General features: G+C 45.8%; 1 protein-coding gene across 1 annotated transcript in view; it reads left to right on the top strand.

The window, feature by feature from the left end:
• Positions 1–23,028, top strand: part of LOC144139926 (protein 5NUC-like) — an 81,683-nt gene that overhangs the window by 30,028 nt on the left and 28,627 nt on the right. The window contains exons 3-5 of the mRNA XM_077672151.1: positions 2,924–3,149; positions 8,585–8,773; positions 21,093–21,299. Coding sequence (XP_077528277.1) covers positions 2,924–3,149; positions 8,585–8,773; positions 21,093–21,299 — 622 coding nt within the window. The remainder of the gene's footprint in view (positions 1–2,923; positions 3,150–8,584; positions 8,774–21,092; positions 21,300–23,028) is intronic.

Below are 23,028 nucleotides of genomic sequence, written 5' to 3'. Positions count from 1 at the left end.
TTACCCCTACTCCTCCTTCTCTATTATTCGTCAAACGTCCGACGAAAACGCACTGCAGAAAAGCCAACTTTCTCTGGCAATGAGGCTGATCGCGGATAAAGTGACGAAAAATAATTCGTTCCCCTTGCTCATCGAACCTTGCTATCTCGCGTTGTGAAGCCGACGTTTACGAAATTGCGCCTTTAAAGCAATTTCTATTTCTTCTTTTCCAAACATGTTCCGACCCTTCAAACACAAGCACTGGTACAAACAAAAAAAAATAAACGAAACTTACCCTAACACGTGAGACTTGAAGGTAGCGAAGCTGTAGGCAATCTTCACGACCTTCACGATGGGTGAAGTTCGCCATTCCAGCCGATTTGCTTCTCTTTCGCGGCCCCAACTACCTTTACTCCATCATTTTTGCTGGAAGTGTGAGCTTCCTTCTTTTTTTAAAAATTTTAATCATTGGACCTCACCTTGGAGGGGCGTACGCTATGATGTGTCTTCCTTTGTTCAGAGCAAGTGTTGCCACGATCACGGCGAGCACTTGAGTGTTTCTCGTTCAGAAGAACCTTGCGAGGATTACGACGGTGAAGTTTTTTTTGGGATCTTGTACATTCTCCTTAAATGGGTATGCTTGGCTTGACAAGCAAGCGCCGGGGACGATGGGTGGTCGCCGCGAGGCGCACGCATATGAGCGCTAGGCCTTTCGTGTATTTAATAACTGCCGGCAGATCACCACGAGTGCGCGCTGACATGAGCGCACTGGGCAATTTCGTAGTATTTTCAACTGCGGACACGATAAATTACTAGGTGATAAACAGCTTCGCTGTTAATAAGGGTGACGTGAATGATAAACAAATTATCTCCATCTTCCCGCGAGGGGAACCCTGGGGTGATGCAAGGCATCTCACGGGGTTCAATTCATGTTTCCGTTATGTCGGTTACCCAAATGTGGTTGAAGTGTAGCGAACCTTAAATGATGCTCAATCACACGTAGATTCGCTGGCTTCGCTGGTGCTAGCATTTCTGTAATCACATTGGCTGGTGCTGCTTACGGTTGCGTCAGCCAACGCGGTAGCAGGCATGTTAGTGTCCATTTCAACTCATCGTAGCAGCAGGTGGAGCAGCAGTCGGAGCAGTAGCAGCGAGAGCGACTGACGGAGCGACTGAGAAGCGCGCCGCAGACACCGCGGTTATATAGCCGCTCAGCGAGAGAGAGTGATGGGAGAGAGACGCGCATGCGCGCTAACGTACATCTCGCATGGCGAAGAGAACGAGAGAGAATGTAGGATACGCGCGCTAACGGTGCGCTGACGCACAGCTGGCATGGCGAGGAGAACGCGCTAACGCAGCTGGCAGGCGAGGGGAAAGGAGGAGGGTTGCGGACGCATGCACGCCGGATGGAAGGACAGGCCGAGTGTAAGAGATGCCTTACATCTAAAATTGGCTACTCTCAGGTACAGCGCTCATGGCTAAAATATTTTCATCTGTGATAGCTTGTCCACCTTTGACAGCCAGTCTGGTACATCAACATGTGCCTTCTTCACTTCGAAGAAGGAGACTATGGCCTTTTAGAAATATTCCTGGACAAGATGCGTATCAATGTCGGAGTACCGGACTGTCATCCGACACCTCCATATGCTGTGCAGGCCCAATAGCATGATTACATCCATTGGGATACCTTCATCGGATTGAGCTGACAAATACGGATTATCGTACGCGTCCACTGGCCATTCTTTTTTCAGCATTCGTTTCAGCCTGTCCCAAAAGAAAACGCCGTCCCATGCAATAAATGGAAACATGTTAAACCGTTTCAGGTTTTTGCACAACCAAGAATGTTCCCCTTCCTGCATCCGTTCTTTACAGCAACTTCGCTTTTAATAAAGGTGACCGAAATGATAAAATTACTATACCAAATTTCAGTTATAGCATCATCATCATCATCACCAGCCTATCTACGCCCACTGCAAGGCAAAGGCCTCTCCCATTATCCTCCAATTGACCCGGTCCTGTGCTAACTGCGAAAAATTTATCACCGCAAACTCCTCGATCTCCTCTGCCCATCAATCTTTCTGCCGCCCCCTGCAACGCTTACCTTTTCTAGGGATCCACTCAGTTACCCTTAACGACCAACGGTTATCTTCCCTTCGCATTACATGCCCTGCCCACGTCCATTTCTTCTTAATTTCTACTACTATGTCCTTAACGCGCGTTTGTTCCCTGACCTACTCCGCACTCTTCTTGTCCCTTAATGTTACACTCAGGTATCGCCCTAATGGTTAAATTATGCTCATCTGTGTCAGCTTGCCACCTTTGACAGCTACGTAGTTTTAACAAAATGTTTGAACCCCCGTTAAACTAACATTTTAAACCGTTTTAATATAATAATACACGCTGTAGGACTCAGAAAAATTTAATTGGCCCGATCAATATTCTACCTTGTTTATCGTGGGAAGAGGGTGACGGGAGAGGGCGAGCGGGAGAGTTGGGCGGACATCGACGTGACAGTGACGACATAACACTGTCGTCTTTCGATGACATTGCCGCGAAGTGAGCACATGGCTCTCTCAGGCCGCACAATGGATTTTACAGTGCTGGGAATGGGTTATAGTTACGGTAGCATCTATCATTCGCACTCTTGCAGTAGGCAGAAGCTAGAAGTAGGAATGTTTTGCTTCCTTTAGTGAACTTCTGTTGGTACGCATTGCCGGTGTTTTGTGGTTGTCTTTCCACATCATGCCTCCGACGTGATCGTTCATATGAACGCTATCATTGACGTTATCGATTATCGGTTAAACGCATGGGTGATACGCCTTGAATGAAGTGGTTACTTACCGAGACTTGTTAGATAAAAGGGGACACATTTGCTATGCACCATACAATACTTATGTTTGCTTTTTCGCTAAGTGCGCAATATTTACCTGCTGTCTTTTTGCAGTGCCTAGGAAATCATGAGTTTGATGATGGCCCAGCTGGGTTAGTCCCGTTCCTGTTGAAAATGAACGAGAGTAATGTCACTGTGCTGGGAACAAACCTGGATACATCTGGAGAGCCGCTCTTTGATAACATCAAACTCAGAAAATCTATTGTATATGAAATAGAGGGAGAGAAAGTGGCGGTTCTTGGTGTCGTCACCACAGAAACCAACTACATTGCCAGACCGGGTAAGTGCGGGATTTCAAAACGGAGGGGAAACGTTGTGCGACGCGATTGAAAACGGCAATCATCGAATTGAGACTTGCTTGGCGCACGCACTAGTATTTTACAAATGAATGATACTATCAAGCGTTTCTATACATTTACGGAAGCGACAGCGTCCAACTGCATTGGAAGCCCATCCGAGAACACATATTTCAGTTTATTGCAATAAACATTCAATGTTAAACACGCAGTAGGTAGAAAATAAAAAAGCCATTTAACCGGCAATGACCACCATGGCCGCTGTAGCCCAGAAAATTTATTTTTCAATGTTTAGCTACTAATGCTTCCCTAGCATCTTCATATTCATTCGTAATAAGAAACTTCCAATAAATGAATGTTCGTTATGGCTATCTTCTATTTGTTTGATGTACTGACACAATCGTTACTTATTTTAGCTCTCTCCTATGCGCAAAACTTTAACCCAGTGTAAGGTATTCAGGCTTACCCAGCACAAATTATTTCTAGACAGCAGTGAAGATGTTTTATTTAAGGAGACTCACCTGATCACATTCCTGTGGAACATTCTAATTCGTGACCCACGTTCTTAAAAAGCATCGCGTACCGATATGAAAGGTGTTAGAAGTTCATAAAAATCGTCCTAACAGCCTAGTTTGATTTTTTTAATAATATATATATATATATATATATATATATATATATATATATATATATATATATATATATATATATATATATATATATATATATATATATATATGTGTGTGTGTGTGTGTGCATACATACACATACATACCTATATATAGCGAATCAGAAAATGGGAAATGAGGGGCTCCGTGAAATAAGACAGAAAATAAGGGTTGGCAGTCAAGAAAACCTCAGAAAGCAAAGGGGAGGTTGTGGTGAGTCATAGAAAGAGATGAAGAATTTTTTGAGTCGAAAAGAAAGTGGTGAAAAAATTCCCGCCGGGTGGGATTCGAACCCACGACCTCCAGAATACCGGTCTGGTGCGATCGCACCAGACCGGTATTCTGGAGGTCGTGGGTTCGGACCGGCTATACAGGCTGCTTCGACTGTGGGCCTTCCTAAAGGAGCCTCATCATTAAAACACGATCTTGATCAATATCTAACCCCTCTATTACTCCTCTATTTCCCCATCAGGGCGGAATGCCATACTTGTATGAAAAATGCTCATTCATTCCAGCGTACAATCATGGCCTCTTCGTTTCTTTTCCCTAGCTGCCCATGTGGGGAGTTTTTTTTAATGAATCAACCCCACCTACATGATTTTTACCGTGCCTAAAGCAACACTCTCATAGCTGTTGTATATGTTGTTTTTTATGTCAACCAGTGAAAGTTCACGGACACAAGTAAATAAAAATTATGCGGAGAATTTGAACAATATTACAAGGAATGTTGGAATACCTTCGAAATTGGTTGGAAATGAATCGAAACACTGAATTTGATGGGGTATTAAAACATAAATGAAATTGAGTTTCAAGAAAGGTATGAAAACGTTTTAGTGGAAAAGCCATTAACATGGCCAAAAGCTTCAAGCACGTTAGAACTACACGTGAAGAGCAGTTAAGTCTTCTTGGCAGCATACGTACCTCTCTTCGAATTCTTCCGCGGGATCACTCACGAAATACGTAAGCTCTTTATCGTCTTACCATGAGTGTTGCAAATGTTTCACCCGATGATGATGATGATGATACCCTCAACGTTGTTGCCACGTCCGCACAAGGGGTGATTGGCCACGTCTCAATAACTTCATTAAATTTATTAGGACTTCAAATTACTAATTTATTTGTGGAAAAAGGCCGTAAAAGACGAGTTCGCTTTGATTAAAACTAATTGCCCATTATTTAGTATACTCCAGCAGTTCAAGCGACTTGAACCAGAAAGGTAGACTTGAATAGGACTGTACATTTCCCGTTTTGCAACCCCAAATTTATGAAGGCTGGGGAGACCTTCTTTTTCTTCATTTTATTGAATTGGCCCCTACCCGCGCGGAAGGACAGTTCAGGGCTTGTAAGCGGAGGGGATTGGTACAAGTAATGAAACGTAAATCTAGAAGTAAAGCAAAAAAGTAACCAGATTCACTCTGTAGTGGTGGGGTCGATGGGATGAAATAATTGAAGTACATAATAAAGAATACGCCGACCACCAGAGAAAATAAAACAATGACGTTTCGGCACCCCGAACGGGAGCCTTGTTCACACTAAAAGCAGACACAGAAAGCTAAGAGTTTAAGTAGTATGAAGCCTTGCGTAAGCGGGGGGACGATTGCCGTCAGTGCGGTTCAGAGTGTTTTTAGATGCGACTTTGAGAGGAGCATCTCTTGCCGGCGGCCCTGTCCTTCCTGCCTCGTCGTCGTCCGCGTCCGCACAGCTACGTCTCTCCTCCGCTCACCCCTCTTCTCTCCGGTAGCGAACACTCTCGCCCAACATCTGCGGGCGCGTGGCTCAGCGCACTCTCACTCCGCCGGGGGCCGCTCTGCGCGCGGCCCAACCGCGCTGTGCGGGTGTGTAGCGCCCTCTCTCTCCGCGGTCTCCTCTCCTTCGGGCGCGCTGCGTATATAAGTGGAGAGCCGCGCTCCGGCCGGTCTCTCAGTCGACGGTCGTCCGCACTACGCTTGCTCTCTCTCTCTCTCTCTCTCTCTCTCTCGCATTACCCGATGGTTTCTCACGCAATTCGACTAATCGAGCCAACGGAAACGCACACTGGAACCCCCTTCAGCGTCGCATCACACCAGGGTTCCCGCGAGGGGAGGTGGGGGTAATTTTTGTTCGTCTGTTTCATTATGGATTCAAGATACAGCCTAGAGGCGAAGTCCTTCTCAGTGGCGACAACACGTGCCTTGCCCCAGTCTATCTCATGGTTAAACGATTGTGCATGTTCCGCGAGGGCATTACTGGACACTTTTCCTTTCTTTGCGTCATTGAAATGCTATTTTAACCGTCTTTCGAAATTTCCAGATTCCCCTATGTATAATCTATCACAGTTCGCGCATGGCACTTCATATACAACACCGGGAAATTGTTCTTTCGGTCATCTACCTTTCCCTTTCACAAGAGCGTCCTTTAGCTTCTGGGTAGTAACGTGGGCAACGTGCACGTCATACGTTCGCAGGACTCGAGCCGAAGTCTCACTCACTTCCGGCACGTACGGAATGCTGCATCTTTTTGAGCATCTCTGTGAGGCTGCAGAGGTGCGATCCAACTTCTTTTCCTCCGAGTCACGAAGGAATCCGGGTAGCCGCTTGCAGACAGGTCGCGACGTACACGTTGGACATCAGCTGAGTGGTCGGCAGCCGTGGAGCAGATAGTGCTGGCACGTTGCAATAAAGAAGACACCACGGACCTCTTGTGCGGTGCGGGGTGCACCGACTTGAAGTTCAAGTAACGTCCCGTGTGCGTGCTTTTTCTAAAACGATCGAAACATAGTTTAGTACCATCGCGTTTGATTACAACGCCCAGAAGGGCAATTCTCCGTTGTTGTTTTTTTTCACTGTGAATTGAATCGAATCTTCAATGCAGTTGAAGTGATGCGCAAATGAGTCCAAATTATCTTTCTTAATTATGCAAAAGCAATCGTCAACGTAGCGAAGGAAAATCTTCGGGGCTGGAGAGAAGAACGAAAGCGCTCGTCGTTCTACAGACTCCATTGTCGAATTGGCGGCTATTACCGAAATTGACGCCCCCATGGCTGTACCGTGAACTTTTTTGTAGAAAACACTCTTAAACACGAAGTACGTGTTCGATAAACCGAAGAATAAAAGCCTCACAAGGTCCGGCGCGTCAATGGGCGTTCTTTCGGGGAGGGTGGGTTCAGAATCCAGTGCGTCTTGGCATTCTTGTACGGCCAAGTCTATTGGCACGCTCGTAAAGAGGGACACCACATCAAACGACACCATGATTTCACTGTCGTCCAGTGAGAGGTCCTTGGCTTTTTCTATGAAATGGCTTGAATTATGAACGTGACGGGGACTCCAACCGACCTGGGCCGGGGAACATGCCCTAGCAGAAAATGCACAGTCGTCTAACCATGAAATAGACTGGGGCAAGGCACGTGTTGTCGCCACCGAGAAGGATTTCGCCTCTAGGCTGAATCTTGAATCCATTATGATACAGACGAACAAAAACACTCTGAACCGCACTGACGGCAATCTTCCCCCCCGCTTACGCAAGATGTTTAGGTCACGCCCGTTCGGGGTGCCGAAACGTCATTGTTCTATTTTCTCTCGTGGTCGGCGTATTCTTTATTAGGTACTTCAGTGTCATTCCCGATTAGACGGGCGTCCGTCGAAGCCTCGATTTGATGAAATAATTGCTTCCAATCTCTTCGTTTCATTTTAGTTCAGTTCTTCTTCTGTTTCTTTATCTCCCGGTGACTTAGTCGGTGACGTCAGGGGAGCCATCTTTCACCGATCTCTTCATTTCATTCAAATCCATATTAACCAGCTCTGAAAAAAACAACTTCCGCAAACCCCACAACATTGTCCGAGCTTTCAGTCGGAAACACACATGGTGGGTGCGATGTTGGCTAGTTCGCTTATGTTGAAATAAAACGCGAAACAAATGAAAGAAGGAATAGAATCCAGTTTTCCCAACTGTGTACGCTGCTGCAACTGCTTATATGATGACACGCCAAAAGCCCACTCCCATTGGGCAAATGTATTTTGATCATATTGATCTGTGCACAAAAGTATCAGGCTATTTTTAATAGATGAGCGCACAGGTTTACGGAGCGCTGTCTGACCTATTTTGTTGCGACCGCTTTTCTAACGAAAAGTTGTCGCGGTTTTCTTGTCACTGGATATTTTATCTCAATTAGTTGAAGTTGTCAATGTCATTCATTTCGAAAACAATCTCCCCACGTATTGAAAGCAGCCGGTAATCACTTCATATTTGCAAATTCACTCTTAACAAACCAGTCATGGCGTGTAAATAAAACTCGATGCTAAGTTAGAGTCATACGTGCGGCTAAATGTGATTTATATGTGTCTAAACTGTTTTTATATGTATTTTGTTTTGTAATAAATGTGTCTCAACCGGTTTCCGTAACTGCAGTCGCTTTATACCAGCCATGTATTGATTGCAGCCGGAATTTCGGTAGTGTTTCTAACTTTACTGTTACCTAGCTCCTTTGGACAATGAATGAAAATCAGCGTATTAATAGACTCGTCTTAGCGGCTAATTTCACTCTTTTTTTTTTTTCAAGTTACTCACACCATATGTAGAGATAAGGAGCATTCACGAAAATTTGACATTACTGCACGAAACAATTGTATCCAGCCCACTTTTTTTCTTTTCACCGCGTCACCGCACGATGTTTTGACCAAAAACCTAAACTATAAGAGCTCCTCAGTAAAAGGCTTCATATTTGCTGTGCAGTTGTTATCATTCCCATGCTAACAATAACATTCTTGAACTTTCAGGTGGGGTTAAAATACTGTCGGAAGCAGACAGTATTAACGAAGAAATTAGGCGGCTGCAACAGGATGAGCAAGTAAAAATATTTGTTCTTGTAAGCCATGTTGGCTTTGACGTCGACAAAAAGCTTGCTGATGCCTGCCCTGAGTTGGACCTTATTGTTGGAGGGCATACCAACACCTTTCTTTACACAGGTAATGCCTCTCCTGCGAGGTATTGTTCCAGAAGTTCAATCTTAAGTTTTGTAAGCCTACTAAATTCCTACACTAAATCCATGGGATTCAAGTGACATGAATTCATATTAAAAAATGTCCAAAATTGAACGAAATGCTGTAACACGAAGACACGGGTTTATTGCTGTATTGAGTCAACGTTGTAAAAAGATTTCATTAGTTTCTAAATAGGTTTGAAAAGCGGGATCTTCAAACTGTATAGTGACCATACCGCATGGTAGAGATATTTTCGCTGCCACCAAATTATGTCGATGCAAATTGGGCCATTTACAAAATGCTTCACAAAAGACACAGCAATGTTGCAGTAATCTTCCGCTCGCTTTCACTGGTGGTTATTTCTCCAACATTATTTATCCAACATTTTTTAAGCATTGCCGAAAAGAGACCGCTGCTCCCACATTGACAAAAAAAGTCTGAAACAGCAAAAGAAGTCACCTTAGCCTTCACTCTCGGCCCACAACTTTCGAAGAACCTACCGTAAGTACCTCATTAGCTTAATCCTAACTCTTAAGTTCTCCGACGATTACCGAAGCTTCCCCTTGCCGACATCGCATCGACTCTTGGCCATATAGGCCTGCGGGGCAACAAAGCGGGACATGCTGCGGCCATAAATCATGTACGCCTTGCAGTTAATCCCACGACGCACAACAATGTTTCCGTTGCCTTATCCCCACCCACTGAGTCCCTTAACTGTACAGATATTCTCGCCCACTACCAAATATCTCGCCTTAACACATCTGCAACTTTCCCTACACGAAGGTACTAACCTCATAAAACTGCAGACCCACACAAACCCTTACAAACCTATTCGCAAAGCTATGGTTTCCACACAATACAACACTGGATTTTAACACTGTCCACAATTAGGCCAACTCTTTTACAAAACATTTTGTTGCACACACAGAACTATTCCCCCACGGCCTAACGTGACGCCGCATCAGTGGTCGGACCTGCCGACTAGTTTAACCTTGGTTATCCTGCGTATGCTGGTGTACAAGGTCCATTCACCCGTAAGCATCAAGGTATCCTGGTCTGAGCGTGCCTCCAAGCTGGATACTGCCAGAAAATGGCGCTTGCTGTTATATAAGATGTATTCACTCGCTCACACTGTCTATTAACAGCCCAGCCTCGCGAGGTGTGGCTTCTTGGTGTATTGCCTGGTTAGGTAGCATATAAGAGTGTGTTTTAAAGAAAATTCGTGTAAATGAAGTGTTGCGTCATCACATATATTGCAAACAAAAATACCGGAAAGGGCGTCCACTGGGAACAACGACATTTGTGTATTAAGCGGGCAAATGCGCGACGTTATTTGCACGCTACTTTCACTTATTGTCGCTGGTGTGATTACGTAACCATAGAAAGAATTACTCAACATCAGGGTGTATGCCACAGAGAAAAACATCATGACGAGGCGAGAAAAACAGCGACAAAAGCCATGTAGCCGTTACGCTACTTTTTGTGCCAGCTTCATCTTTACTCTACTGTTTGGATAAGCTTCTGTGCTCGAAGTACCATTTTCCTCCACTGCATTGGTGACATTTTGGAGGCGGAGTTACTGGATACATCTTACGCAATTTGAACAAGGCGAATTCGTCGACCGGTGTACAAATCACCTCGAAGCGACACTGTGACTGATTAAGTCGCGGCCTTCGAGGTCTCCATCCAGATTTTGGTGTTGTCGTAGCACCATCCCGTAGGATGACAACCCCAACGGCACGGCGAGCCAGCCACTTTCTTGGAGCGTCATTGTAGATTGTTCTTAGCAGGCAGTACACACAGCGGATGTTTAAGGGTTGTTACCTTCCGCGACTTCAGGAACTGTTTAGACCAATTCGATCGGATGGCCGTGGTCAACGAGGGGTGCGATGAATGCAAGCTGAGACACGTTTATTTTCACGTGAATATTCAGCAAGAACGGTGTTTGAGCACCATGAGTGGTGACCGAGAAGCTTACAAGAAATGAGCAGCAAATGCGTGGCCATGATCATAGTGGAGAGCGCAAAAGTACAGTAACCCAAAGTAGGCTCAAAAGAGGGCTGAAAATATAGTAAGAACATCGCCATGCTTGTAAAAAACATGTCGTGCTGGATCGGCTTTCTGACCCCGGTATATGCTAAAGGGTAAAAACACGCGTTCTTATAGGAAGAGTGAGGGAGCAGCTCTTTGCTGCACTCGTACGGAGCCCTCTAACGCCGGCCGCTTACTTCGCGAGGGAAGCGTCAGCAATTTAGTACTCCCTGCACCAGCGGAGAGTACTAAATTGCGGACGTCAAACAAGGCTGCCCTTTCGCATAATCCAATCCAACGGCGAGAGTACTATTTGAAGGCTTGAAGGCAGGGCTGCTCCGTGAGGACCTGAAGCCGCTACAGGCAGATGACCATCAGCCAACAGTTGCTACCTTCAAAGATGTAGTGTGAACGCCGGGTCAACAGCCGACTTACACTGATGGGCTCCGCATAACAGCTTCTCCTTCGCCCCAGTTTCAGTTTGAAATGGCCCACTCGCTCCAGCAGTCTTTGAAGCCAGCCGTGCGCTATGAACCAAGCAGCTCAAATAAAAAGCCCCTGTGAGGGGGACCTTGCACAACCATAGACGATTGCTAGGAGAGTTGCTAAGTTCATTGCTGGAAACATAGTGCTAAGTCATCGTACCCCGACCGTAAGTGATCCTTTGGCAAGGTACAGCGTTCACGGCCCAAGTTATTCAAGAAGTCACGATGTTTAACTGCACTAGCCACTGCAGAACAACAGCTTATCATCTACAGGCGAACGGACTGACTAATCAACAACACCACGGATCAACAACACCAATCAACAACGGACTGGCTCAACAACACCATAGACGCTATGCTTTCTATATGCGTCGATGTGGCCACCGGAACGAGGACTGCAAAGTTTTGTTTTACAACTTAGCCTATAACACTGCGACACTAGAGGCTACACGCTTCACGCCTTTCCTCTTGGTCCAGGGGTGAGGTGTCATGGCCATGCTGGTTTCGATGCTCATGTCTGAGCAGCCTACCACTGCCGGAGGCGTTGCCAGCGGAGAGGAGGGGTTTGAGCCCCGTCAACCGTCTGCCTCATTTTGCTTACCATTTATCTATGAACACTGTCGTCCTTTTACTGCAGTGCCGTTTACCTACCTCCCTCGTAAGGGCGATAATGCCAGAATCGTGATTAAGGCTCAGGCGCTGACAGTTGGGCGCCCTCTCGGTGGAGGACCCAAGGAACGTTATGCCATTTTTGGGTATACAGGTTTTACCCTTACGGCGATGCAATTGTGCAGCTTTTGCGTTAAAAGTCGCTTTTTCCTCGTTGTTTCCGTGGCAATATTGACCGTGTAGGCAGCATTTTAATTTAAAAATGCAATCTCGCTGCCGCCCAAACCAGCCGAACAGGATTAAAAAATTGCCTTCGGCTTGACCAAAAAAAAAAATAGTTGTATTCCACGTTTATAGACACCAATATTACCCAGAAAAGGTGGCACAAGAGGCCTGAAAATATTTTATGAGATGAGCGTACAACACTGGTTGTTGCCGGGTTCGTCCACGAGTCCTTGTCAATGTAGACGCAGTGTCAATATTCGTTAGTTTTGAGTTACAAACATTAACTCTCGCTACTGGTCATCGGTACTATCACTGTCAACACAGCACCGCGGCGCCGCTCCTTGCAAAGGAAACCGCGAGTGCAGTTAAACATTTATATACCGGAGTTTTCAAACTTTTACAATTATTCGTTACATGCAGGTTTTTGTTATTTCCACGTTTCGATTTAATCATCGCGTGAATAAGCAGAAACAAAACCAAGACGGTTGATACCAGTGAAAGTAAACTCGCCCTTCAAGAATGTATTTCGCAGTGAAAAACTGCACGAGCTCAGGCAATACACATCCCTCCAAAGCAGCAAGGTGCCTTACCCCCTTACTCACAAGCGTAATTTAAGTATCAGTTTTGCCTTTTGACACTTTTTGTGCTTTAAAGTTTTCCCGAACCAAAATTGTGCTGAAATGACGCCTTTTCGCGAACTTGTCGTTCTTTCCCCCATTCAAAATTTTGGACTGTATATTTGAGGCTACGTTATTCTTTCTCGCCGGCAGAGAAGGCATTTAAAATTTCCAGCTTGTCTTGAACAGTCAAACACTTTTCGTTTTCTGGCAGCGGAGCTCATAACTGACTAAACGACACACATACATCACTGGAGATGCGCGACTACACGCCGACAAGCAGGCCTACTACTTCAAAAGTCTCCAACCGACACCGCACTCACACGTGAAAGCGCACGGTAGTTTGCGGTGCGGACGAAATTTTTTAAATTAGCGTATTCCTCCAGCTGATTTTTCAGAAAAAAACGTAAAAAGAATGGGTCATCAGCGTAACGAATTCGTTACGTCAAGATTCACGGTCGCATTGCCTTCGGTGCATAGAGGTCGCAAACACAAGGATTTCCATAGGGCTGGCAATCAGGCACCAGAGAGCTTCGTTAAATTCAAGAATTCATTACACAGAGGTTCGTTGCATCGAGGTTCAACTGTATAGACCCGGAACAAGAGCGCGTCTTTTATATATGCTGGCCAGGTGGCGTCCTGCTGTGTTACCAGCAGAGCTGTTCTTGGTCGAGGCTTTATTAGGAGTACGCGTGGTAACGCGGGCGCAGCGATGTATAGAGGGCATAGCCTGTCAATAGAGAGAGAAAGCGCCAAGAACAGCCACGTAGTAGAAGCTACGGAAGCAGTCCTTAGCAAAAAATAAAGAACTGGTATCATTCGTTTCTGAGTCTTGGATCACATGCGCGCGCCAGGGAGTATAGCGCCTAGATAACTAAACGGAAAGGCAGGAGTGGGGAAACTGTTCGTTTCGTCTGCCAAATGTTCGGCAGCGCTCGTCTCGCAGATTTTGCTAGGACACATGACGCAATCACTGAGTTCACCTTGTAACAAACAGTGAAAATAGTAGTAAACGTACGTAAACGTTGTGTATCCAGATACCACTACAAAATCCGAGATAAAATAATTCAGGTCCCCATATTTGAAATTATGCTGCTTTGAGAAGCCAGGCGCGCTACTTTTTTTTCGCAGGAAGAGAAAACTAGAACTTATATGAAGATTAACTTTACAATTAGGAAACGCTACGCAGGTTTTCTCTTTACATCAGCGTTGACAGCGCTGAGTCGGTGAAGCAGAACTAATATATTGCAACGAAAGCTACAGTACGCTACCTCGGGCAGTCTTCGCGGGCTGACTAGTCTTGACATTGAGAAATTGAGGCCAAACTACACCCCCTCCCGTAAGCGCCCGGCAGCGGCTAGCTGGCGGGTAGAGATAGGCGGAAGGGGAGAGATAGGCGAGACGGGAACGGAGACTTACGCGGCTCCCGTGTCGCCATCTGGCGGAGGAAGGCGAAAAGGCCGTCGTGGCAGCGTTAAGCGCGCACCGCGAAGGAAGGCCTGGAGGCCATGCGCTACACAGAGCCATGTGCGATGGAGGGAGGCGAACAACCAGCTGTGTTCGCTCGTGCAGCAGCCAGGATTAAACAGCGCCGTGAGGGGAAAGCGCATGATGAGTAAAGAGTGTATTCATTGCAAACATGTCTGTATATCATTGCGCAACTACACCTCGACCACACCTCGACAGCGGGCCTAGCGACGGAAATAAAGCTTTCGCTAACCGCTAGGGTTAACCAAAGCTGAACCACAGCAATCTTTGTATTCGGCTGCACGCGTTAGGAAACACGTCGCTTCCAATGGGCCCATGTTTTTTTATTTTCTTTTATTTCTGGCGCTCGCGGCTTTCTTTGTATTTTATGTTGATTCGCGCGGTATGGAATTCATCAGGACTAATTAATAATTCAACTCGCGCCCAAAGTAGCTGTTGTAGTGGCAGCAGCCGTTGGCGTATACGTCAAGTTCCTACAGTTCACATGCTTGCCGTACACGGCTTTTCTGAATGCAATTTGGTACGACAGCGTAGCGCGTGATTTCGTCAACTAATTCGGAATAGGCATGCAAGTAAGAGACTGTGAAGCGAGAGAATTTGGCTTTTATGATGTCAGGCCGACGCCACTGCTATTTAAATCTAGTTTTTTTGTCTGTTCTGCTGGTTTCGGTTTTGGTTGTAGCGATCGGACAAAGCTATGCTTCCTCACTTGTCAATCAGGACAAGCCCCGTACCATTACCTGATGCGTTGGCTAAAACACCATAATGCGCGAGACACATGCACGCGGAGCCGTCCGATGCGATGCCCGACTGGTCAGAAATATCGCTGCGCCAACTAGCCGCACGCGTTAATTTTTGGTACCATCCTGAATAAACCGCACCAGTGCGCAACGGGGCGCATCACAGTGCCTTTTCATCCTTAATAAACCTAATTGGTGCGCAGCATTTGTCCTTGATGAACCAGGGCGCACCGTAGTGTGGAAATTTTAAAGCAAAGCTTTATACCACTACCAGCCAATGGTTCCTTCATGGCGTGTGGGACAAGAAACACGTAACGCGGAAGGGGGGGTGCGGGGAGGTTTTAATTCCCGGAGCACAGTGTAGGTGGCGCGGCAATAGGGCTGGGTGTGGTTTTAAGTTGGAGAACCGCGGAGTAAAATATGTTATGAGAGGAGGCTGAGAGCAATGGACCAACGTAAATAGGCAGCTAAGGTTTTAAGCTACAATCACTTGAAAAGCGTGGACACGCTGTGGCTACTGAAGGCTAGAAGGCTAATGATGAAATACGGAAAGAACAGTGGAGAGTCCAAAACAGCCAAGGTAAACAAATCCGAGGCAAGGCAGATAGCAACGATTAAATGGAGAGAACAAATGGAAGCTAACACATAAGTACAAATGTACATGGCTGAGAAATTGGACACAAGAAACGAAAATTTCTACGAGAATTTTCAGGGCAGCGCTTTGCTTATTGAGCTTGGAGCAGGTTGCTTGTGAACAAGAGCTTTGTGGGGAAGTATTCACAAAATGATAGGGTATGCGTGGTCTGCGGGGAAAAAAAAAAGAAACTATGAGGCGCATATTGGAATGCGAGGGTATCCGTCCGAATATACATGAGGGAAATATTCCGCTTCCAGAAGCCCCAGGTTTTAAGGGTAGCGCAAAGGGAGTTAACTTCAAGGCTGTCGAGACGATGAAAAAAAAGATTACAATGCTACTCGTCGAAAAGCAGAGAGGGAAATATTGCCTACGACAGCTACCTCCGGAAACAGAAAGAATAACTATTTCGTGCGTATTTAGTTTTTGTGCTTGCCCAAAGAGCAGCGCTAGTATTAAACGAAGAGCATAAAACATAGATATATTAGTCTTTTCGGTAAGATGACACGTCATCCCTCGGTTACAAAGGGGATACCAAAAGCAATCATAATCATCATCATCATTACCCATCGTTCCCCGCGCGCAGCTGCATGCTCCCACAGGCGGATGCATTGACGGCACGGCTTTGTCGTCTGCTTAAGCGACGGTTGTTTTTGGTCTGTACTTGCGTGCGTCGCGTCCTTTCCGCGCTTTCTTCACACTGCTTGATAAACATCTTCGAAAGCACATCCTCTGTAACCCGGACCCGACGGAAGTAAGTGGTCGTGCAGCAAAGATATGTTGAGGCTTGGTTCCCAGAGCGGGAAAACAAAATATATAGACCACATACAGACATCTCGCCGCTAGAGAAACGCTACCTTTTGCGCACTGCTGCCACGAATGGGACTCTGTTTCATAAACTGGTAAATACCAATTCGCTTGTGTTTTAACCAGTATTACAAACGGCGAAAGGAGCAACTGGATCTAATAAATAGCGATTATAAAAGTTTCCTCGGCTTTTTCGCGATTCTAAAACTTACTAAACTAGCTAGTTTAAATCGGTATAAATGGCAATAATTAAGCTCACATGCCGTATTGTTTTGGTGTCTGCGCTTGTGTAGCGCGGTGGGGTGGGCCCTAGCTAGCCCATCAGGATGGCTAGGATCCGATGTCTCACCCTTCAAAAGACGGTCCCCTTCGTTTTCTTCCGATGTACGGCCGGGCTACAGCGGCGGCGTCAACCGCTCTAGCCCGGCCGTGGCCGACGCTCTTGCATTCGGGAAGCCGCCACCACGAATCACAGGTAACGGCTGGGAGAATCTCTGGTTTCGCTGTTTGTAAAGCCACGGAGGTGAGCAAATGTTGAGGATCTCGTTTAATGCTTTCCTTTCCACCTACCTTCACAGCGTGGATTGAAGTCAATTTTTTTTAAAAAAGAATTGAAACTACTCCCCGGGTGAAAGGGCCATTTCAAAATTTGCCAGAGCGTACCCTTATGCAACCTATCATTCTTTTAAGATGCGACGACGTTTTTGGTGTTTCCAGTTATGCCTACAGCTCCGTGATAATCTGTTTAAAAGCACAAATTCTTTCTTGCATTTTTTCTGTAGAGGTGTCTCTCTAAGAAATTAGGTAACTGGAACTTTATTATCTTCGAGCAAAATGGATAACATGAATGACGTTTGTTTTATGAATTAGCTTGTAACCAATACATAAAAGAAGGCCGCGATCATTGTGGCGCTGGACAGGAACCAAGACATGTTTAATAAAGGGGTTATTTGGGGCAACATAAGAAGAAAAGTTGAAATAGCAATATAATTGTTAAGTCAAACCGCCACTCAATTTTACTTTCACAGCAAACTAAAAGCAGAAGAAATACTCTGCTCTATAAAATATAAAGATGGTTTTGTTGAATTGACATGCTTGGTTATCTACTGAGCAGCCGCGTAAGCGCCCCACAAATCTCGTAACATGCTGCTGGCCAAGTAAACTTCTGGGCGTTTTTCGGTTTAAGCCTGGAGCCTTTCGTGGCGATTTTCATTCTTACCAACAAATGCGTCCTGATATGCCTTGAGCAAGTGGCGCCATCTGCAAAGTTTTTGTACAAAATATAATGTGCGCAGCTACCACACCGGCCCCACCAGTACAACAGCATAAAAACAAAGTCAATACAAATATCTCTTCTCATATTCTCGTCGCTACTTGGTTCTTTGCACATGTCAAGCCCCATCGTTACTGGAACAGAGACGACGGGCAGCAATACCTCCCGCAGAGCATGGCGCTCTTCTGTTACCATCGGCCCGCCACTATGTGGCATGTGGGAAAAACTGTTGCTTCAGGACAACCATTTCTTTCATTTTCTACTTTCTTTTACGAATTCCAGAAGTACTGCTACTTTTTACTGCCGTTCTGCGGCTTGGTGATTGGGTACACTTCCAGAAGCCTGCCACACAGGGAAAGAGTTCAGTGTACAATTTCTTGTTCGAATTTTGAACTAGTACTAGCAATTGTTCTTCATTTTTTTCTGAAAGCTTTGAAGGCATGCAAAACTGGTTTACTGCGTTTCATTAATTTTCATAGCCATGTGGCGGCTGTTTATTGTTTCTTACGTTCAGTGATCACCTGTCAAGGCGCTGGGAAACACAATTTCAACGTGTCGCTGTCATAATGAAAATGTATAAATGAAGACAACTGTTTGTTCGGTCCTTCTTCCAACCGTAAATGGTGTGTTGACGTGTATATTAAGTTTTAAAGCAATGCTTTCTTACTCTACCAGCCAACATTTCCTTTGTGGGGTGCGGGACAAAAAACTCCGAACGCTGACGAGGAAGAGGAGGGCAGTTTTCACTCCCGGAGCACAGTGTAGATGGCGCGGAGATAGAGCGCTATTACCCAGCGTTCCCCAGCGCGAAGCTCCATGCTTGTACCGGCGTGCGAGTTGGAGGCCCGGCTTTGTCGTCTGCTTTAGCGACGGTTGTTTTTGGCCTTTGCTGGCGTGCTTCCCATCCCGTCCGCACTTCCTTCGAACGGCTTGATAACTTGTTCGACACCACGTCCTGTGCAACCCGGGCCTGACTGAATTAAGTGGTCGGGCGGCAAAGATAAGTTTAAGATTGGTTTGCAGGGCGGCCAAGCAAAATGTAGAGGGCACATTCAGACATCTGGCCGCTAGAGAAACGTTACCTTTTGCGCACTGCTTGCCGCGAATGGGACGCCGTGTTATAAATTGGTGAATACCAATTCGGTTGTGTTTCGACAAGTATTGCAAACTGCAAAAGGAGCAACGTGGTCTGATAAATAGCGATTACAAAATATCCCTCAGCCTTCTCGCAATTCTCGAACCTACTAAACTAATTGTTTTAAACCGGTACGAATGAGAATCCCTAAGCTCACACGCCGAATTGTTTCGGTGTCTACGCTTGTGTCGCGCGGTGGTTTAGCCCCTTGCTAGCCCATCAGGAACGCTGGGTTCCGCTGTCTCACCCTTCGAAAGACGCTCCTCTCCGTTTTCTGCAGACGCACGGCCGGGCTATAGAGGCGGCGTCCGCCGCTATAGCCAGGCCGTGGCCGACGTTCCTGCGTTCAGAACGCCGTGCCCACGAATTCCAGGTAACGGCTGGCAGAATCTCTGGTTTCGCTTTTGTAGAGGCATGTTTGTGAATTCAACTGAAGCCGCGAGGGCAATTCTTGTAGGTGTCGTCTAAAGCTTTGCTTTTCAACCACCTTCACAACGTGGATTGGCGTCAATTTTTTTGTAAAAGACAGTAAAAGTACAGTCAAGGACTAATGATTTCTTCATGGTTGCGTGTGTTTATTGTCAAGCGTAAATCAATCAGTGCTCCGCCGCACCTTTCCGCCTGATTATTGGTGAGTGGCGGAGGAAGGGGCGAATCATATTTTTTGATTTTCTTGCACTTCACCACTAAGTGTCTTTTCGTTTTTTAGATGTGTTAGCGGATTCTTTTCACCTCTAAGGAATTCTTGCCTTCCATACAAGGCGCCAGTAACAAGTGGTACACACCCTATGCCATCCAAATTATCACAAAAAAATGAAGGCCAAATTCGCGTGGATTGTTTCATTCTGTGATAGTTGTCAAATGTTGAGATGTAAGAGACCTATGCACAAAACTGGGAGGAAAGAAAAATTTGCGTTGTTAAATACCCCAGAAGCTCATTTGTACGACGCCACTATTTTACCGCGAGAAAGGTAGGATTGGAGACGTTATTTAATGTATATGAAGATATATAGGGTTGGCTATATGGCACACAGTATGGCTACTTATACATTGTAAATGAAGAAGGGGTAGACAAGAGTTAGTAACCACCTCCTTCACGAAATTTTTTAAAGCGATGAATACTAGTAGAGTGAATGCAAATTAAAACAGCCAATTTTCACCCGAGGTGTATTTTTTTTCTCGTTTAGTGTTTCTTCTCGCATGATGGCTGGCTTCTCGGTGACCTCTGCAACAGCATCCGGTTGAGGGCGTCTGCGCTGTGATAGTACTGCGCTCCAAGGATAGCTTTTGGACGGGGCCTTCAGAATTCTGGCGTTCTGGTTGGGCCTTTATTATTTATCGTTATGGTTAGGAATTCCGCGTTCCGCTCAAGTTATGGGGCCGCATTTTTACGCTGCCAAACCACACCGGCACATTGCGGGAAAACGGAATGACCTTGTCAGAGACACCGAACGGACGGGGCGACAGCATGTGTTCGTACGTAAAGGAGTCTAAAGTGTGTGCGCGAATGACTGAGAATTCACCTCAAAACTTGTTAGAGTGAGCACCTACATGCGTTTTAAACCGACGTGTGTTCTACCAGATTTTTTAAATTAAGCTTTATGGTTTTCGTAAAATGAGCCATTGGGGGGCTCACTGGGAGGCGCGAACACCACCTACGCAAATAAGTTAGGTGGCTAGGGCGACATAAAGTGAGATGATAATTATCGCTGTCAGCAGCGCTAATTAAATAAAATTGAATCATTAACTCGTTGTTGACTGCAGTAAGTGTGTTTGTTTGTATTTAAAAGTATCAGGCAGTCGTGTTTCCAGACACTATCAGTTGGAGGAATTCTTCTAGCGTGTCGGTGCTCCGAGATACCCAACTTCAACTTTTAATTCTCGTTCGCATGATTACGCATGCAAGAGAGTTCGAATTGGCGCAAAGCTTCTCCCTGATGTGACACGGCTGTTGCCAATATTGCGCCGTAATGTCTTGATTGTGCCTGCGGAGTGGAGAAGGGGGAGAGTTACTTTTGCCAATGCTCCGCTGCGTTGTCAGACCATAGGTCGCAACAGCCGCGATTGATTCCGCAAGCTTTCTTGGCGGGTGCAAAGAACTTTAATGTTCTTTGTACCCGCGAGGAAAGATTGCAAAATCAATCAGCGAGTAACTGCATTGGTGGTTAAGAACAATGAAGATTTTTATTGAAATTGTTGTTAATGTGATCATACGGCTTAAAAGACATGTTTTTGCTACGTATCATTTTACCGTTTCTAGGTAAGCCTCCAAGGGAAGAAGACGAAGGCATAGTGGAAGGACCTTACCCATATATTCATAACCGCTCAGGCGGGTCTTTTTGCCTAATTGTCCAGGACTACCGGTTTGGGAAATACCTCGGTTTTCTCAACGTTTTGTTCGACAGAAAGGGAAACATAAAAGATTGGTTTGGAAATCCTATTTTGCTGGATCACAACATTGAAGAAGGTATGTCATCTGTCTGTAAGAGAATTCGATTCTATGGCTCCGTGCAACGGCTGCTATTATTCGAGAAAATTTATTTTTTAGTGCACTGATAATTTTTTGTCAGCTTTTCTAATAATATTTGAGTATTCACTTGTTCTGTGCACATGTGCGGAATATACGGTACTTTTGTTTTAGAATTGACTTAATGCGCTAGTCTGTTTGCAAAGCGCTGTGATGAAGAATTTAAGCTAAGGTCCTACAGAGTTGAAAATATTAGAAAGGAACAAGTAGCCACTATCAGCTTCCGCCTACTATCATCCTCATTAAATAGGTGTCGAATCAACCCATTAAAGAATCACCCACGTCCCCCCATCCGTGCCTCGCGTTTTTCAACAAATGTTGCCGTCACCAGGATCAATGGAATACACTGTTGATGAACTCAGAGCAGACCGCCAACTACCATGACGGGAGTGACAAGGCTGCGATGGGACCGCACTGCTACCAGTGACCACTGACAGCAGGTGACCGTAAAAAAGCGCCAAGAACAAATTGAGGACGCGCAAACTCCTTACCTCATCCCATGCCCTCACCTCGCTGGCTATTCTGGGCAGACGCCTTGAAAGAGATAACTAGAAGAAGCGGCTTCTGTTTTTTGCCTACCTTGATTCTTTTCGACGCCCCACAGACATTAAAGACGCCGAGCATCGACATAAGGCCCTTTTTGCTGCGAAGAGCAGGCGCCCTCGCTATATATATAGAGATTTCGCGACACCTTGTAAAGTAGATCGCCATGCGCTACAAGTCACCATAGAGCTGCTTCCTTCAAACAAAGAACGAAGGCAATAAAAGACGATCAGAAGGATAAGACCGTGATAACACGACTCGACAACAGCTTCCGGGACACTAGACATTCCACGCGATAAATTCCCTCGACTATCTGCACAAATATGAGAAACCATCCGACCAATTTCAACGCGGTCAAGGCGCCTGATGTGTCCTCTTGTCGGCATTGTGTGTATGAAACGAAAATAAGTTGGAAGCGTTGCGAACGACATCTTGCAGGCCCACGAGCGCTGAAGGTAAACCAAGACCCCCTTTATCGGCATGAACACTTTAAGGTACCCCTAGACTCACCTATGCAGCCTTAAGGTACACAATGTTATTGCGGTTGCTCGGGTGCGAATGTGATTTCGTTGGCAAAGGCAAAATAGGGTCTTACGTCCCGGACGTCCAAACGAAAATTATGTAACAGGGTTGACCTAGGACCAGCATGTACAGTCAGGCTCAATTTGAAGGTTATCGCGAGAGCGCCGAGCAAGCAAGACGAGAGCGCCGTTCTGTGGCACTTTTATTCATTCGCGAAGATGAGATTATGCTGCCCTCCCTCACCCCTTGGCTGTTGCATAAAATTCGCTCACCCCCTTCTGTAAAGGCCGACTGCCGCCGTTTTTTCTCCATTACATTTTGGGTGACGTATCCGCGTTTTGTTCCTCGGCAACCTGATAATACCGAAGATACCTCGGGATTGCGGCATTGCGGAAACAAATTACAATTATTTTACATAACAATGCCCCGGCATGCCGGCATAGTTACCCTGAGAATGTTGCATATCAGTGTGAAGTATGTCGATGACAAGAGAAAAGGATAAAGAAAAAAAGAAACGACGCGGCCTTTATCGTTTTTGACGGCAGTGCGCTCACTGCCTGGAACAGCCATGTGGGAAGCAAACCTAGCATAATCTCGTTGTGGC

This window comes from Haemaphysalis longicornis, unplaced genomic scaffold (genome assembly GCF_048455015.1).
Source record: "Haemaphysalis longicornis isolate Haplotype H1 unplaced genomic scaffold, Haemaphysalis longicornis Haplotype H1 scaffold_5, whole genome shotgun sequence".
NCBI lineage: Eukaryota > Metazoa > Arthropoda > Arachnida > Ixodida > Ixodidae > Haemaphysalis > Haemaphysalis longicornis.
Note: the sequence above shows the minus strand (reverse complement) of the source record. Positions and strands in the feature narration are given on the sequence as shown.